Source organism: Aythya ferina (genome assembly GCF_964211825.1).
Source record: "Aythya ferina genome assembly, chromosome: 3".
Taxonomy (NCBI): domain Eukaryota; kingdom Metazoa; phylum Chordata; class Aves; order Anseriformes; family Anatidae; genus Aythya; species Aythya ferina.
The window spans coordinates 41,055,253-41,072,727 of NC_140298.1; the positions used below are offsets into that span (position 1 = coordinate 41,055,253).

General features: G+C 50.5%; 1 protein-coding gene across 1 annotated transcript in view; it reads right to left on the reverse strand.

Annotated features, from left to right (window-relative positions):
* PKDCC (protein kinase domain containing, cytoplasmic) overlaps positions 1–7,073 on the reverse strand; it is a 33,825-nt gene extending 26,752 nt beyond the window's left edge. The window contains exon 1 of the mRNA XM_084514470.1: positions 5,985–7,073. Coding sequence (XP_084370596.1) covers positions 5,985–6,671 — 687 coding nt within the window. The 5' untranslated portion in view covers positions 6,672–7,073. The remainder of the gene's footprint in view (positions 1–5,984) is intronic.
* Positions 7,074–17,475: the final 10,402 nt, after the last annotated feature.

Below are 17,475 nucleotides of genomic sequence, written 5' to 3' on the forward strand. Positions count from 1 at the left end.
TTTGCATGCCCATCACACAAAAGAAAAATTGCAATGGGAGTTAGATGCCACAGGGCACCCATCTGAGCAAGCAGATGACTGTGTGTGTGTAAAAACCAAGGAAAAAGACCTTAGGGAGAAAAACAAACAAACAAAAAACAGCATGCATATCTGACACAGGTACTTCATAAACCAGGGATGCAGCACTTCAAGGTGTGGGTCCACCAGCACTCTCTATGTCCTTGCATCAAGCAGAGGGCTGGCAAGCACAGGTTTTCCAGGAATCTGGGGTGGTCTAAGTCTTTAGCTCAGACAGATTCCATATGTTACCTTGAGCAAGTTATTTATACCTCCTACATCTTGCACTCACTGTCTATAGTAGAAAAGGAACACGAATACTTAGCTTACCTAGCTACCCCATATTTGGGGTGGGGAGAGACAAAAACTGCAAAAACCACACGCTTTGCCTTGCAATTCAGGTGGCACCACACCAGTCAGAACTGATTTCCAGGGCAGGTTATTCCAAGAGTAGAGTGGCCTTGTTGACTCCCTGCCACCCCTCTGAAAAAGATGAGCAGCCAGGGAGAACCTGGCCACATCCAGAAAGCCCAGCGGTGGCCACCCATCTCCCCATATCGCCATGCTGAAGGAGCAATGCTGGGCTCCCCCGAAGGAAACTGGATGAGGTTGCAAGTCATCAGCTCCCATAAAGGAGGCAGAAATTCAAACCAGAGTCTTCTGGAATGATTTACATGGCACATAAAACAGAGAGGCAATCGTAGAAATCATTCAACAAATGATTGGGATTAGTTTTATGAATGCCGTCTTCAAAAGTGAGTGAGGAGGATGTAGCCCTTTTAACTAATTTGGCGGCATGTGCTCTTGCCTTATGGAAATCCCTTCCTGCCAACAGCTTTTGCAAGTTGAACACCCTCTGCCACCCCATGCAATTCAATGGGAAAAGATGGGTTTTGGCGACTCGAGTGTCAAGACGTACAGCTTGCCTTACAGTGACATGAATGGTTAGAGTTGGTCTGCAATTGTATCGGCTCTGTGCTTCCAGCAGCTCTGGTGTTCTTGTTAACAGATCCTTTCTTCACTCTTAAAAGTGCAGGATAACATCTGGGCCTTTTGGGAAGCAGTCTTGCAATAAAGAAGCACTTTGTGTAATTCTTCTTTCCTCGCCAAACCACATCTGTCTGCTCCCTCTGCCCTTCTCCACTCCACCCCGAGCTCCTTGGGGCTGTGGGGACATGTGTTAGCAGCAGCCAGCTGTCTCCACCGAGCCATCAGTAGGTGGCACTGCCTGCTTTTCTCTCTCTACCCATACAAATGTCCACTGCTGACATCCCAAATCGACCAACAACAACGACTTCAAAAGACGTGCAAGTGACTTAGAGGCCTCGTCTCCTGCCAGGCACGCCTTGGAAATGGCAAGCAGTGACATGGAGAGGACAGGGCACAATGCAGTTCCATCCCTGTTGGAATGAAGCAGTGGCAGCAGCTTTCCAAGGAGAAGGAGGTGGTGAGCAGCAGTAGGAACCTCCCAGCCACCTCACCAGGATTTGGCCTGCCCAGGGCCTGCAGATCCTCTGATTCTAGTGTAGTTAAATGGGTGGCATCAGGCTGGTCTGCCATCGTGTGCAGGAGCCTCACTTTAGTCAGTATGTCCTAAAAGCAGCTCAAAGGAGCTGCTTTACAAAAGCATTAGAGGAAAAAAAATCTCAGCCCCAGACTGGAAGGTTAATTCCCATTAGGTGTTTTGCTCCCGTTAGGTATGCTGCCAGCAACTGAGACACTCTGCAGCCTCACCCCAAACTGAGAAAGCCCCAGTCAGTCACCCACCACCTGGTAGCAGCAGCCAGGCCAGCCATTCTCAGATCTCCCATGGTTAAGGTCCAGCCAGCTGCAAATAAAGGCCGGTGGCTGGGCATCCTGCACCATGGCAGCAAGGTTTGTCATCCGGCTTCCTGCACCATTGGCACCACAAAGGGGACGCGGTCACCCGCAGGTGACAGGGAAGAGGTCCCTGAGCAGCTGTTTTCACCGTGGCTTCATGGCTCGATGTCCCTTTCCCCCTGCATTTTGTGAAAACAACAACGGAGTCATGCAAGAAGGACGACGAAGGACCAGACCCTTCAAGAGTCTTTCCTATGCAAATGTGTTTGCACTGGAAACTAATTGTATATTGACTTTCTTCACACTTGGAAAGACTGTCTACTTCCACCTGGAATAAGCAAACTTTATACAAAGCTTCACCGCTTGAATTCTCATGCTAAAACTAAGACCGTGCCCTATCCCACTGACTATGCATATGTATAGGGAAGCATCAGGGTAAAAAGTTTGTTAATTATCACTTGTAAGGAGAAGAAAATCAGATTTTAAATTAAGTATTTAAAAATATGATCAGCTAGCCCGTCTACTGAGTGCTACTGAGCTTGTCAACAGCGAGTGGCGTGTTATTTTTAGTACTATTTTATTCAGTGAATTTTCTAGGGCGATAAATATTCTTTCTGTAATCAGGGCCGTTTAAAATCAATTAGTAACAAATACACTAGTCTGAACGGAATCAATTCATATAGAAACTGCTTTGACATCGGAAGCCGGTTGGTGCCTTGGCGTTGATGCCATCTCAGTATTTCACTGCTCGTGTTAACCTTAAAGGAGAGCTAAATAAGCCAAACGAAACGGCCCTGCCTGCGCAGGCAGCAAACTGCAGGATGTGTTAGCAGCTGTTTTCTCCCATTGTCTTTAGACAAAGCCAGCACTTTCCGTTGAGCTTTTGTGTTTGTTTTTAAGAAAGTGGTAGCTCCCTCTTAAATGAATCATTGTGAGCCTACGCGAGAAGTGCTGATAAATAGCTGTCAGAAATAAGCTTGCACTTTTCCAAACGTCTGCAGTTTCAAACCTTCCTTCCCTGCTCTTCGGCTTCAGCGATGCAAAGGAGGAAAGAATTCCTCCAAAGAACAGCTTCTGCCCTTGAATGGCAGCACCCTTAATTCTGATACTCCGGGGCTATAATTACATTATTACAGCAAATCAAACATTGCCTTTGTGTCTTTACAATCGCGCCCATTGTTTGAAATTAACTGCAAATGGTTTGATTTTCTTGCCTTCCTCCAATACGGGCAGGGAGGAATTAAAGCGCACTAAATCATCTTTCGCACTAAATGCACGGAAAGCCGGGCTCCAGGCAGCAGCATTTGAACTTTGCGAGAAAAGAAAACCGCAGCACGGGGGGAAAGGAAGAGCTCAGGCACCGCGCTTGACACGGAGCGACTGCAAAGCAATTAGCGGGCCGCTAAATCCTCTGGTACAATAAATCAGTGACCCGCTTCCCTCTCTCCCCCAATGCCCTTCGTTAGAAAAAATCAACTTAACGAACTCCCCTCCCTTCCCCGCTCCCCAGCAAATGCATTTCCACCGCAGCCTGCACCTGCACTTCCCAGCGGCTGCAGCGGGGCACGGATGCTTCGGCGGGAGGGGAGAGGGATTTTGGGGAAGGGCAGAGAGGAAGGCAAGCTGCCCCTGCATCGGCACTGCCCGGTGCGAAACCACTCTCCCTCTCGCCGGTTTTCCCAGTTTCTTTGGATGGATTTGATTTGCCACATCTGCCGGGGCTGACACATCTGGCTCCATCCGCGGGCGGAGGGCACGGTGGATATGTCAACATGTTGTCTGGAGGCAGTGGTACGTTCTGGAAAGAGCTCTTCCCCCCCGCCTCTATCATATATCGTACAATAATCAAGTGTTTTAAAAGGATGGCTCAAGGAAAAAAAAAAAAAAAAAAAAAAAAAGAAAAAAAAAAAAAAAAGCTGATTTTGACAAGAGACAGGCCAGAATGGGAACTGCTGAGACAGTAAAGAACAAGTCTGTTATCTTACAAACTACACTTCAGGCTGTCAGCTGCCAGAGATTTACAGGAAAAGCCCCTTTCCTCGGACAGAACCTACATGAAACTTCCCTTCCAGCACGAGAAACTCACCGACGTATTCCCTCAAATAGCCGCGGCCCCTGAGCAGGTGGCAGCAGGCGGGCAGGGAGCAGTCCCCTTCCTGCCCCGAGCCAAGCCGAGCCAAACAGGGCTGGCTATTGGGAACATCTGGCTGGTACCTGGGGATGCGGGGAGCCACCGGGGGCAGCTCGCAGGGGTAGGGGATGAAGGCAGTGAACTCCTGGGCTGCGATTGCCCCGTCAAAAGCCAGAAGAGAGGAGATGAGATGGTTTGGGCTTCTGAACCGATTTTTTCTCCCTCAGCCGCAGACCCCGACAGTGATTTCTAACCCCAAACGGGGCCCTGGGCCAGCTGAAAACAAGGAGGGTTTCAGCCTTGAGGCCAGCAGTTCCCGTTGCCTTTCAGATTTTAACACAGCCATAATCAAGAGATTTCCCATTGCTCGTCAGTGCCCATTTTTCCCCCTTCTACCTCTCCAGGATGACACCAGAGACCTATTCCCGGCCCAGAAGGCTGCCCCAACCGTGCCCAGATCCCGCCTGAGTGTTTTAGAGTCTCCTTCCAAGGTAACACCTTCTCAAACAGCCAACTCCCACTCACACCGCAGCAACCTTGGGCTGCCCTACAGCGAGATATGACCAGGGGAAAGGTCAGTGATTTAGGGGGCTCCCCGCTCGCCCCGTAGCCGGGGGGAGGAGGGGGGGGGACAGAAAAAGAAAACGCCATGACAAAATCACAATGAAAGAGAAAAAAACGTGTTTGTGATTTAAGCATAATCTATTTTTAAACGGGGTGGCATGTAAGTATGAAGCCCTAATTAAGAAGCAACGCGGGATTGCTGCCCGCTGGAGCGTTTTCCCAGCACAGAGCCCGGGCGCACTTCTCCTCCCCGGCGCCTGCGGCAGCCCCGCTCCAAGCCCACCTGCGGCAGGGCCCGGCCGCCCCTTTTCGGGTCCCCGCACCTCGCCTTCCGTTCTTCGGGCGAGGAGCAGCAGCTAGTTATAAATTAGTTTCTCCAGAGCGGTGATTTACCCCCAAGGAGGACACGGAAAAAAACTCAGCATGGCTACGGGTGCCCACCCAAATGACCTGCAACTTTCAAAGTGCACACAGCTCGACCCCAATCACTTGGCGCTGAGCAAAGAGAAAAATCCCCTTGGTTTTACAACGGTGGGGCGTACCGCCTGCCACTCAGTCCATAAGGATGGCTGCACCCGACAAAACTCATCACGGCAACAGAGGAGCACGCCACATCCTCACTGGGAGTGCAGTTTTTTGTATATGGATTTATTGTCTTCATGCACTGGTTAGAGCTGGCACCGCAGGAGAAAGCATATGGAAATGGAAGGAAGGAAGGAAAAGGAAGGAAGAAAGGAAGCCTAATATCTATTTTCTTGTTGTGGGTAAATCACGGCTCCCCTCTCTTTGAGCCGTATGTGAAACTCGAGAGCTTTGATCGCTGGGATCTGAAGTTCTCGTGGGGGAGCTGGTACTCCTGCTGCTGCTGAAGAAGAAACACAAAACTCCTGTCCTCGATTCAGCTCAGAAAGCGCCTACTGCAAGACTGCCTGTTACAACGCTCGTTTTCTGTCCTTCTGCAACCTTCACGCTACGCGGAACGCAACGGGGAATTTCCATGGCAGCATTTCCATCCGAATGGACCCGCGGAGCTCCACGTCGAAGCCCAACAGCCCAACTACGCGGCGTTTGGGGCAAGGGGAGCGGTGTCAGCCAGGAGCCCAAGGTCCCGGCCGGGCGCCGTCGGGGTACCCCCTCCCGGAGGCAGCGGGCTTGCCTCCCCGGCGCCCTTTTATTCCCACGTCTGGCCAGCGCTTTTCCACCTCCCCTTCCTAAGCCCTCACCCACCGGACAGGATACTCACGGGGAAGAGAGAGAGGGAGGAAAGCCGGCAGTGGGGTCGGCCCTACACCCGTCGGTGGGGTGGGACCGCGCCGGTCCCTGCGCCTTGCCCCGGCTCGGGGGCGCCCTGTCGGGGGTCGGTCGCCCCCGGGGCTGCCGGGGAAGGAGCGGGGGGCCGCGGGCGCCCTACCTGCAGGACGTTGGCGTGCCGCAGCCGCTGCAGCAGGATCATCTCCTTGACGATCTTGTAGGCGGCCAGACGGTAGCAGTCCCCCAGCGCCGAGAACTGCCGCACGCAGTGGGCGACGTCGTGCCCGCCGAAATCCACCGCCTTCAGCGCCACGGCCAGCGAGCGGTTGAGCACCGCCTTGTACACGGCCTTGGTGTAGCCGGAGCCCAGGTACTGCACGCCGCTCACGTCGCGGATGTCGCGACAGCCCAACAGCGGCGGCTCCAGCGACAGCTCGCCCGAAGCTCGGCCCCGGGGCTGCCCCGCCGCCGCCGCCCGGCTCCGAGGCGCCCCCGGCCGCGGCTGCTCCGCCGAGGAGCGCGGCGGGGCCAGGTCCATCAGGCGCCGCTCCCGGGGCCGCAGCGCCCGGCGCCCCCCCGCCGCCGCCGCCCCCCGGTGCTGCCGGTAGCGCAGCACCTCCTCGTAGCGCTCCCGAAGCTGCCGAGCCAGGGCAGCGGCGGCAGCGGCCTCCTCCTCCTCCTCCGGGGGCTCCGGGGGGGGGCTCGGCGGGGAAGGGGGCGCCCCGTCGCGGGGCGGCGGCGGCGGGGGGGGGTGCTCGGAGCCGGGGATGAAGAGCACGTTGAGCAGGGTGCCCAGCAGGAAGGCGAGGCAGCAGCCGGCAGCCACCGCGATCTTCCTGCGCCTCATCGCCACCTCGCTGCCGGCTTCTCCAGCCTCTCGGGTCTCTCTCCTTTCACCCCTTCCCCGCGAACCGGCTCCGGGGTTATTATTATTTTTTTTTTTTTTTCCGCCTCCCCCCTCCCCGGTTTTGCCGGGGCGCTCAGCCGGACCTCACCCCCTTACGGCGCTCCCGCATGACACTTGCCTCCCTGCTTTTAAGCCTCCCAAGCACTTATTATTAGCGGGACCGGAGGAGGGCGGGGGGGCGGGGGGGATCCCCGGCTCGCTCCCCCCGCTGACGCTCCCTGATTGACAGCCCGGCCCCTTCCAGCCGCCCGGCCGAGCTGCAGGGGGGCCTGGGAATCGTAGTCCCCCGGAGAAGCCCCGCCGGCCTCCGGCTAGCCCGGGAGCCGGGACTACATCTCCCAGGCTCGGCCGAGCCCCCCGGCGGGGAAGGAGCGGGGCGGGCCGCCGGGGGGAGCGGGGCGGAGCGGGGCGGAGCGGGCGGGTCCCCCTCCCCGACGGGAGCCGCGGCCGCAGCCCCGCTTTTCGGGCTGGTGCTGGGGTCGGGGTTGGAGTTTTGGAGGGCTGCAGATCCTTCCCACGCGTGGCGTGGCGCCGAGCATCGCGCCGGGACGCGGGGGATGCTCCTGCTGCGCCCCGCCCTGGCTGCGCGGGGCCCCCCCGCACCAGGGGCTGCGCGTTTCCCATCTCTTCCCCCCTTAAAATAAAGGGACCGCGGCTCCCTCCCGGCACCTCCGGCAGCAAAAGGGCCCGGCACACGGCCGGGGCTGCAGCTACAAATCACGGCCTCGCCGGGGGGTAGCCCCTGCCCCGCTGGAAATGTGAATTGCAGGGCTGAGCGCTAATGACACGGTTATCCATCAAGCCCACATTACGATGCTGTTAGCAACTAATTAACAAATACAATCAGCCCGAGAAACTTCCACAAAGGCAAGTCCATCAGCAAGAGAAAAGCCGTAAAAGAGTCAGGCGAGGCAAAGTTCGGCACAATGGGAGCGGGAAATCATTTCCAAGAAGGGAAAGGAGCGGGCCATTTAGGTAATACACATCGGGGGGACACACACACAATCCAAAAAAAAAAAAAAAAAAAAGAAAAAGAAGAAAAAAAAAAGAAAAAGAAAAAAATCGACCCAGAGGCTCAGCCTTCAGCCCCTGAGGCTCAGACTCCGCTCCGCTGCGCGTTGTTCCGCGGCCGCTGCGCGCCGCCCCCGGCCTCGCTCCGCCCGTCGGGGCGGTGCCACCTGCAGTCCCCGGGGGGCCGCCGGCCGGGCTATCGTTATTTTTTTTCCCTTTTTTCCCCTTTCTCTAATGGTTTCTGCTCTTACCTAACGGGAGCAGCGCTTTGCCGCTCAGCCGTGCCTGGCCGGCTTCTTCGCAGCTCCCCGCAGCCCTGCGGTTAGTGGGATTTCACGGGTGCAGAGGGGCACGGGTGGGTATTTTTTTTTTTGCCAAGTAAGCCGCTTCGTAACGACGTGAAGCGCGTTTGCAGAGAAGCTGGGCCACCTGCAGCCCTCCCAGTGTTGATCGGGACCCCCCCAAATACGCCCGCAGGCGGCGGGAGGCTCGGGTTGCCTCGCCGCGGCCTCGGAGATGCTGCGGACCTCCACGGTGCGGAGGCCGCCCGGCTTCTCCGGGGGTGCTAGCGGGCTCCCCCGGGGCCACCGGGCTCCTCCGAGCACCCCGAGGCCACCGGGCGACAGCATCCAGCCGGCCACCGCCGTCCTCCCCGTCGAGATCAGCTTGGGGAGAGGGGAGGCTCGGCCGTCCTCCCGCACCCCCGGGTGGCTTGGGGTTGAGCCCCCCCGTCCAGTTCTGCCCGCGGGACGGAAGGAGAAGGTTTGTCGGCTCCTTGAGGAGGTTTTTAAGGAGCCTTCCCCTGCCCTCGGCCTCTCCCGGCAGCGCGGAGGCTGCGCGCCCGCCGGCCGTGCTTGCGCGGGTTACGGCAGCAAAAGCCGACTGCAAAACAGCTGCCCCCGGCGCACATTAAAGCGGGCCACCTGTTTTCCACATCATGCCTCATCTCAAAGCCGGTTTTCTTCATTATATCGCTCCCGACAGATACCATGAAATACATCGCTCATTTAGATATGGGAGCCGACCTCTGGAGGACGACTTGCGCCGAGCGCTTTGATGTCAGGAGCCGGATTTCAAAAGACAGAAAAAAGCCGCTTCCATGGTTCTAATTACCCCGCGCCTGGGCCTGCCGCTGATTAGGGCGGCACGGCTCAGCACGGCCCGGTTACAACGCGCCGCCCGAAAAATAGCTCGGCAAGCAGCCCCCATCGGCCCGGCAGGAGCCGGCTGCTCAGAGCAGGGCGGGCAGGAGGTGTGGGAGGGGGTGCCCCCTGCTCCTGTCCCCAAGCTTTTGCAGGATGCTGCCCTAAAAGCGTTTCAGGGCTCGGCACCACTCGGGCGCACATCTTATCTGGGCAGCGGGATTGGGAAAGCTGAGTCACTACGGAGGGGTGAGGCCGAAGGGGGGTTTTATTCAGTGTGCAACAGGCTGTGCTTGATTTGGTCCTCGCAGCCCCTATTTCTATCGATATTCCTAAAGCAGAGTGATCAAATGCAGAGAAATTAAAACCATGCTACCATGCTAAATAAGATTAAGGTCGTGGCAATATATTGACTGCTCCCAGAGGAAAACACTCTGCTGCTGCAGCATCCAGACCCCTCCCGGAGGCCAAGCTTGTGTTTCAGGATGGTCAAGAGCCTGCATCAAAACCCTGCAGGGGGTCACCTTTAGTGCCTGTGCTCTTGTCCCCCTGGGCTCCCAGCCTGGCTGGCTGATGCAGGCCATGAACTTGGCCAGGCAAAGCCCAGCCATCCTTGTTTTTAGGCCCCCAAGCTGGTATTTGCAAGCGGAACCCTCTGTTCATCTCGAGAGATCATAGAATCATACAATATCCCGAGTTGGAAGGGACCCACATGGATCATTCAGTTCAACTCCTGGCACCACACAGGTCAAGCCAAAAATTCAGACTAAGTGCACAGTCCAAACACTTCTTAAACTCTGACAGATGTTGACTCCAGGCCCAAAAAATAGGAGTGCCACATTTTCAAGCATGGGTAGCTTCGGGATCTCAGTTAAAAAACACGGCTGGATACATATTTGTGGGAGCTGGGATATGTCGGAGCTTCTGCTGGGGAAGTTTGTTCTTCCTGAAGTGCTACACAGTCACACTGCTCCCCTTCAACACTTCGGAGTTAATTTTGTTTTTTTGAAAGGACTTCATAACCTTTTGAATTCCTGGCCACCTGTTCTGGCTGTTTATCTGGAAGTGAAGCTTTTTTTGGAAAGCCCAGCCTCCACCATGAGGCCTGAAGTCCCTCAAAAACACAAGTCCATGTCCTCATGCCTATTCAGTGAGGGCCCCTCCATGTCCAAACTCTCCGTCATTCCCTGCTCTGCCAGGGTCTTGTCAGCCTTCACCTCAGGGTGGAAAGCCTCCTGTTCCTCAGGGATACAGGGCCAGAGGCACGCCCTTGCACATATATATTCTTTAGTCTTTAGTAAGTGTTCTTACATGGCAAAATCTTCATAACGCTCTTTACTTTAAAAAAGATCTCCCTCTCTCTCTCTTTTTAAATGTTGTTCCTTCCTTTCCTCTCAGGAAACCCACTCCCTTGTATACTTGAAGCAAGCTGAGATGAAGCCAATTGTATTAGTTCTGGCTGGAACAAAAATGCATAATGAAACATTGAATGTGTGGTGTGAGTCCAAAATAAATGGTCACTAGCAGAGCCAGCAAAAACCTGCAAGCACAGAGTGTCTGAGAAAAGGAAAAGCTTGGATTCTACCTGCGGTTCTCTACAGTTTTTCCAAAGGGAAAAATGAGCTCTGGCTTTAGAGAGCTTGGGAAGAGATGCTGGGGCACCGTGCCTTTTTTAATTGCATTTATCAATGGTGATGATTGTTGCTTTTTTATTTTTATTATTTTTTTATTTTGTGTGTGTGTGAAGACAGCATCTGTAAGTGGGTAAAGGTGTTTTATCTCTTATCCTGTATTCTCAAAGTACAGCAGCTTGGTTTTTATGTGCCAGATGTCAGTGTGCCCTGATTCTTCACCAGGCAGTCAGGATTAAAGCTGCCCAGTATCAGAGAGGTGTTACGAGGATAACTCCATTAATGCGTGTGGAAATCTGGTACTGCAGCAATAAAAGCCCTGTAAATATTTACACAGACAGAGCAAGCTCATGGAAATTTTACATTATTAGCTTAACTTCATTACAAGAAAGTAGTTTAGAAAGTCACTCGTATATGACATGCACTTTTATTTTTAATTAAACTTTGACAACATATTCGGTGCTGTTTCAAGCCACAGGACTCAGAGAGCTGCTTGCTGTTCTAAATATTTTACAATCTGTGGGGAAATATCAAGTCTCAAGCAAAAGAAAGAAGTAACATAGCTGCCTTAAGAATAAATCTTCCCAGTCAGACCTTTTACACTTCTAAGAGTTAATAAAATAGCAGGTAAAGGACAACCAGAGGATATAATTTATTTGGACATTCAAAAGCCTTTTGATAAACACCCATACAAGAAACTGTTAAGGAAACTTGGTAACCACAAAGTGAGAGGTAAAGTCCTGGCATGGTATAAAAAAAAATGGTTATAAATGGGTATGGAATAAATGGCCAATTCTAGTAGGGAAAGAGATTAATAATGAGGTGCCCCAGAGATCAGGACTCAGAACAATATTTTTTAATGCTGCATTAATAACCTGGGGGTGAACAGTGGAGTGGCAAAAGTTGATGTCAATAGAAAAGCAGTTAGCTTAGGTCAGGAGCAACATCAGAAGAATTTAATAAAATCACAGGACCATGTGCAGAAGTATGAAGGCAGCTTGGAAAGTACCTTCAGAACATACAGCAGCACTACCACTCCTCGCGGTATGCTGGCACCATCCCCTGTACGGATGTACAGGGGTAAGGGTAGGTAAGCTGGGGACGGGCAGGTGTTCACAAGTCTTAAAGTCTGCTTTTTCAGCCTCTCAGTGGCTGCCCAGCTCCCATAGTTTGTAACGTCAGAGGAACACCTGAGCTCCTGTATGGCAAGCCCCTCTACCAGTCTGTGAATGATGTCCCTGTGAGCTTCTCCAGCAATTGTTTAACAAAGGTCATGTGAGTTCCCATGGCTGATTCTTCTCTGAGGACATGCCAAAGGCTCTAGGTCACCTCTCACTGGCATTTTAAGAATTACTTGTTTGGTCTGATGAGAGTGGCACGGCAGCAAGCTTCAAGTCTGCTAGGTCTACAGACATCAGCTCCTGGCTGCTGCCTGGCAGTGAGGAGAACGAAACCCAGCAGCACAGCTGGGGTGCAGCTATCTGTGTGCAAACAGCAGTCCCATCCTCTACAGCTACACAGGGTAAATGCACAGGCAGCTGTCTGAATTTAGAGCTCCTGAGCTTTTGGGTGGGTTGTTTACTATGTGGCTTTTTCTTCCCACTGGTTTCGCTCTTGCGGTGTGGCTGCGCCGTGCTACCCCTCATTGCTGTGAACTGCAGCATCCCAGACTAGCAAAGGCCTGAAGTCTCACTGCAAACTGTTTGTTTCAAGTCTGGTGCACAGACAGATGTACTTACCAGCAGTCTGGACAACATTTGATGGTATCTTTGTGTATCCTCATTGCTGCCAGTCCTCCCTTCCAACTGCTCTGTCTTCTCTGCAGTGCTGCCCAGACGCAGGGCCGGCTCTGATGGTTTTTGAAGGCAATGACATTCATGGAAACTCAGACTGCTGTTCTTCACAGGGCTTTATTATTGTTTTGTTTTTAACCAGTGGGTCATTTCCAAGGATACAATTCTGGAAAAGAAAGCAACTCATAAAGAAAGATTTTTAAAAATCCTCTTGATATGACTTGTAAAGTATTTTGAAGTACCAGCCACAAAATAAATTGTTTTTAAATCCCCTCTTTCAGCTGATTATTTACATTACATTGGAACCGCCCCACACCCCATCATCTGGACCCCACTGTAGTTGGTGGGGTGTAAATGCAGCTCACCAGGGGCTCTGCTCCCAAAGGGAACTAAAAGGCATAGCACCCCAGGGGAGAAGCAGAAAGTCCATATACCAGTGAGAAGAGCCTTGCCTATGACCCTGCAGCACCCAGGAGGCAACCCAGGGCCCCTTGCTCTCAGTTCTTGTCCCTGCCAGTGAATCCCACCCTCTTATCTTGTTCAATCCAAGCTCTACATAGCTTGAGTGCACTCTTGGGTTTCTTACTTTTACTTCTTTTACTTTTACTTTTTTTTTTTTTTTTTTTTTTTTTACTAATCGAAAATAAGCAAATAATAATAATAAAAAAAAAAAAACATACAAACATACACATAATATCCATTCAGCCTAATTAACAATAACCCCCAAGTTCAATGCAGAGGAATGGGCTCAATGTGTGAGTAGGCTTTGTTTATGGAGCTTTTTGAACTGGCACCAGCTGAGGACCTGCTCAGAAGTGAAGGAACAGCATCAATAGCCCTGGGGCTTACAACCCAGCATGTGTGACCAGTGATGCTGCCAAGGATGAGGTAGGAAAGGAGCTATGTGCCAGGGTTGTGTGTTATATTTGTTGCCAGTCCTGGGTCATATTTCTCTCTGACCACAGTTCACTGCGTTGAGTTATTATGGGAAACAAGATGTTCAGGCCACAGTGTGATAAGTACGGTGCTACACGAGCAGTAATGCAAGCGTGAAGGTCACTGAATATTTTGGGATTGCTGGTTTAAAATTGGTTTATTTTACCATTTGCACCATCAATTTTCTCCATAAGTAAGATCCAAAGAGAAGCTTTGAGAACTTGTTTGGAGGAATCCAAATACTCCAGAGTCTGGGGCAACTCGTTGTTCTGGGTATGCTGCAGCCTACCCTGAGGCAGAGCCCTGGTGTTTCCCTGGAAGTGGCTGCCCTCTGCCTGCCTCGCTGCCCTGGTGCAGTGGGAGGAACTGCTACCTCGGCTCTGCTTTTGTTGCTGACCTCCCCGGGCTCCTGGCTGGCCCAGCTGATACCTCCCCTTCACACAGCCTTTGAAACCCTTCCTCGCCCAGCTCCTCCACTGCAGCCTGCCTGGAGGTACGGGGTGCCCCTGCCATGCCCATCCCGCAGTTCACTACAGCCAGCCATCAGGGGCACCGCCAGCCACCGCTGCTGCTCCCTCCTCCTGCCAGCTGAGAAAATGGGAACCATTTTCAACCCCAGCCTCATCCTCTGGGCTTTGAGGACCACGGTGGCCTGAGCCACTTCCAGCAGGGTAGTGCTGATTCATTTCCTCCTGACCCCCAGGACAATTATCAAAAGCTGGCATTTTGTTAATCCAGGCATAATTAATCACCACCAGTGTTTTGATTTTAATTACTCTGTTTCCATAGTCTTTAAGAGCTTTAGGATCTGTGAGTTTTTATATGTGGTTTTAGAAGATACCAATGCTGATACTTTGCCAGGCCATAAAATCCTTTGCAGCAGCAGTAGTTTTTTAGAGGGCCTAAAGTGTTTTGGATTAAAATCAGGACAAAAATGCAAGGGCCAGACTGAAGAGGTACAGAAGGAGGTTGTCTGACTCTCGCTTGTTTCAGCAACATAGAGCAATAGAAAGGAGTAGGAGCCGAGTATTTTGTGTAGAAAAAATGATTTCTTGCAATCTACCAGTTTGCAAAAACACAGCAAAAAAAAAGAAGACCTGAATCTGTAATTTCTTCCTTTGCCTTTGGTATCAACCAACCCCCAAGGATGTTGGAAGGACAATCGCAGTAGATTTTGTCAGAGATTTGAGTGTCATTACATGGTACTTTCTATGAGAATACCCGAAACTGCATCCAGGAAAGATGTCAGGTCATTTCACAGCCTCTCATTTGAATAAACAAGATGTTTGAATTGTTTCTCAGAGTCACTAAAAAAAAAAAAAAGGCATGTGAAAATGTCATAGAATTTCCTCTTTTCCTTTCCCACCCAAATACAAAATCAAATAAAAGCAAACACATGGGACACAAATATAGGAGCAGCCTCCTCTGCACATATTCTCTGTGATTCTCAAGCTGTTTCCAGATGTACAGATTACAACTCAACCAACTGCTGCTTCAAGATCAGCCTTAGGATATTGATAGAATGCCTCACCAAGTCAGAAACTGCTGTGAAAACTGATGTGCTTGGAGGTCAGGCTTCCACCTTCTGCAGTGATGCTGCTGGCTGCACCCATTTGGTGACCTGTTGCCATCTCTTCACTCCAGATAGATGATTTTCCGGCCTCCTGAAGTATGGATTTAAAGTCCCTGGAATGTAATTACACATTAACAATTAAATATGGGATTTTTTCTTTCAGTTTTCAGTCTGAATATTTTTAAACCAATGGTTGCTCTAGTGTAGGAAATGGATAACCCTTGACAGTAAGAGCAATGAAGGATACTCATGATAGAAAAAAATACAGCATCAACTCTACAAAATGTGTAAAAAACAACTGCCAGCTAAAGGCAGAGTGCTTAAGAACACTTCAGGATTTGCACACAAAAACAGGTCAGGATTTTTACAGATCATGTGGATGCACATCTCTCATAACTATTTTTGCTAATTGGACATTTCTGTGTGCAACTGGATGCTGGATGAGACTTTTCAGACATAAATACTCAGGTAGTAATACTGAGTACATATGCACTACAGCATCACTGTGCTTGTACAGGGCTCCTGCCCTAGGCTGTAGTTGTTCTTACTGACTTAACACAGTACTTAATATTTCTGGATTATGCTTCAGTGCTGGTCCCATATTTTTGAGTGATACTGATCTGAACAAGACTAGAATGAGGTTCTTAGGGCTGTACAAGAGGAACTTTGGCACTGCAACATCCAACTGCACAGTGTACTGTCACTTGCAGGGTTTGCATCTTCATGTCATGTACCAGAAGAGTATCCTAGGAACAAGAATTGCCTACAAAATGGGCTCAGGACAACCATTAGGCTGAGAAAAGAACTGCTTAAGGTCATCAATGAGAACAGAGAGCAATATAGAGTTAGGTGCCCTGTTTACAGTTAAAAAGAGATGTCTCAGCACTTGGGATTCAGACCCTGAGACACTCCTAGGCAGGTGGATCCTGTGAAAAATCAGAGACCAAGGCTCTGGACTGTGACCTTGTCATGTAATTTGGTGGCTAGGATTGTAACCTGTGGTGCAGGAGACCCGCATACCTAGATCCTTCTGCTGCCTGACCAGAGTCTGTCCCTCGTCCCTCTCCTCTTGCTGCAGTACTCTGCATGAGAACAACTACTCACATATGGGATTCCCTCCATCATGCCTACTCAGATTAGGCCCTATATTAATAATTATTACATAAATTATTCTGTACTGCAGTGTTTTTTTTATCAACCACTGCATAAGAGAATTTGGAATTGGTCCCTGGTTCAAAAAAATGTTGAGCAGAAGAGAAGACAGAGAGACACGCAGCACATGCATTTCCAGCAGCTATGGCACATCCAAGTCTAAGAACACAAAAGGTGGATTTGAAAGACAGTTTGCTGATGTCGGCTTTGGGAAACTAAGTGCACTGACTCGCGGACACAGGGGCAACACAGAGCTCCGTGTGAGGCCAGCTGAGCCCCGAGGATGGTTACAGAGACCGGCCCTCCCCACAATGCGTGGAGGCAGCTGGATGACGGAGCAAGAGTGTAATGCTGGGTGCTCCCACCTGCATGGTTCTACACGCATCCCGAGGAACAGAAGCACCCTGCAGCAGCCTTGTCTGGCAGAGGCTGACATGCCACAGGGCTTAGGCACCTCTGGGTTAAGGTTCAAAAGGATACCTGAGGATTTTTCAGGCTCTAAAGACCATTAAACAGCTGAATTTGGGGAACTAGTGCTTAGAGAGGGGGGTTAATGACTACATCCCTCTATGGAGGTGTTTTTGTCAGAGCATTTTGCAGATGCTTTGTGGGTGTATCCTCAGTCAAATGCAAACTTTGCAGGGTGCTTTTATAGCAGTCTTTCTCTAAATCATAATAACTACCAGCCAGTAAAGTCAACAGTGTTGTTTTGCAAGTAGAAAAGCTGTCTACTTGTTTAACAAAACACTTCATCTTTCCTTCATAAAATATTCCTTGATAATTTGTTTCTATCTGTTCTGAGATTATTTTTTTTAATGCTGTTATTAGGGGAAAAGAACTTAAAAATGCTTTAGTTCTCAAATCTAGGTCAAGGTCTGGAGCCACATTTGAATCTAGCACAGTCATGTTGATCTCAACTGTTTTTCCAGAAACGCTGAGCATTTTGTATTCTTTGAGCACCCCAATGGGCTGAAAATATTCCTGAGAGATTAGTAGGCTCTCAGCTACTGCTCCAATTCACAGAAATTAAACCTTCCATCATCTGGTTTTTATATTTGGAAAATGTCAGCTATACTTCCTATCACGTATATTGTTGCTCCAATGCACTGAGCCTTCTGTGAATTTCAAAACACATAACTCAGCTCTCAAGCATTTCTTTTGTAAATATTGATAATGGTTTCAAGTTCTTTATTAAATAACTTTTTAATGAGTTTGAGGACAAAGAACTATTTTTTCACAGTCTCATGAAGATAAGAATCATAACATATCTTTCTGTACCATGGAACACATGGTTCTCAATACCTCATTGTGCAGGATAGGTTTTCCTCACTTTTAAAAAGCTTACTTAAAAAAAAAAAAAAAAAAAAAAAAAAAAAAAAAGCCCAGAATTATAAGAAATAAAATCTGACCAATCTGACCAGGTCATTCTAAAATGTCTGAAATCACATGCAAATTCAAATTCTATGTGACAGCTTTGCAGGTCAGTGTGTGCTGCCATTTGGAGCA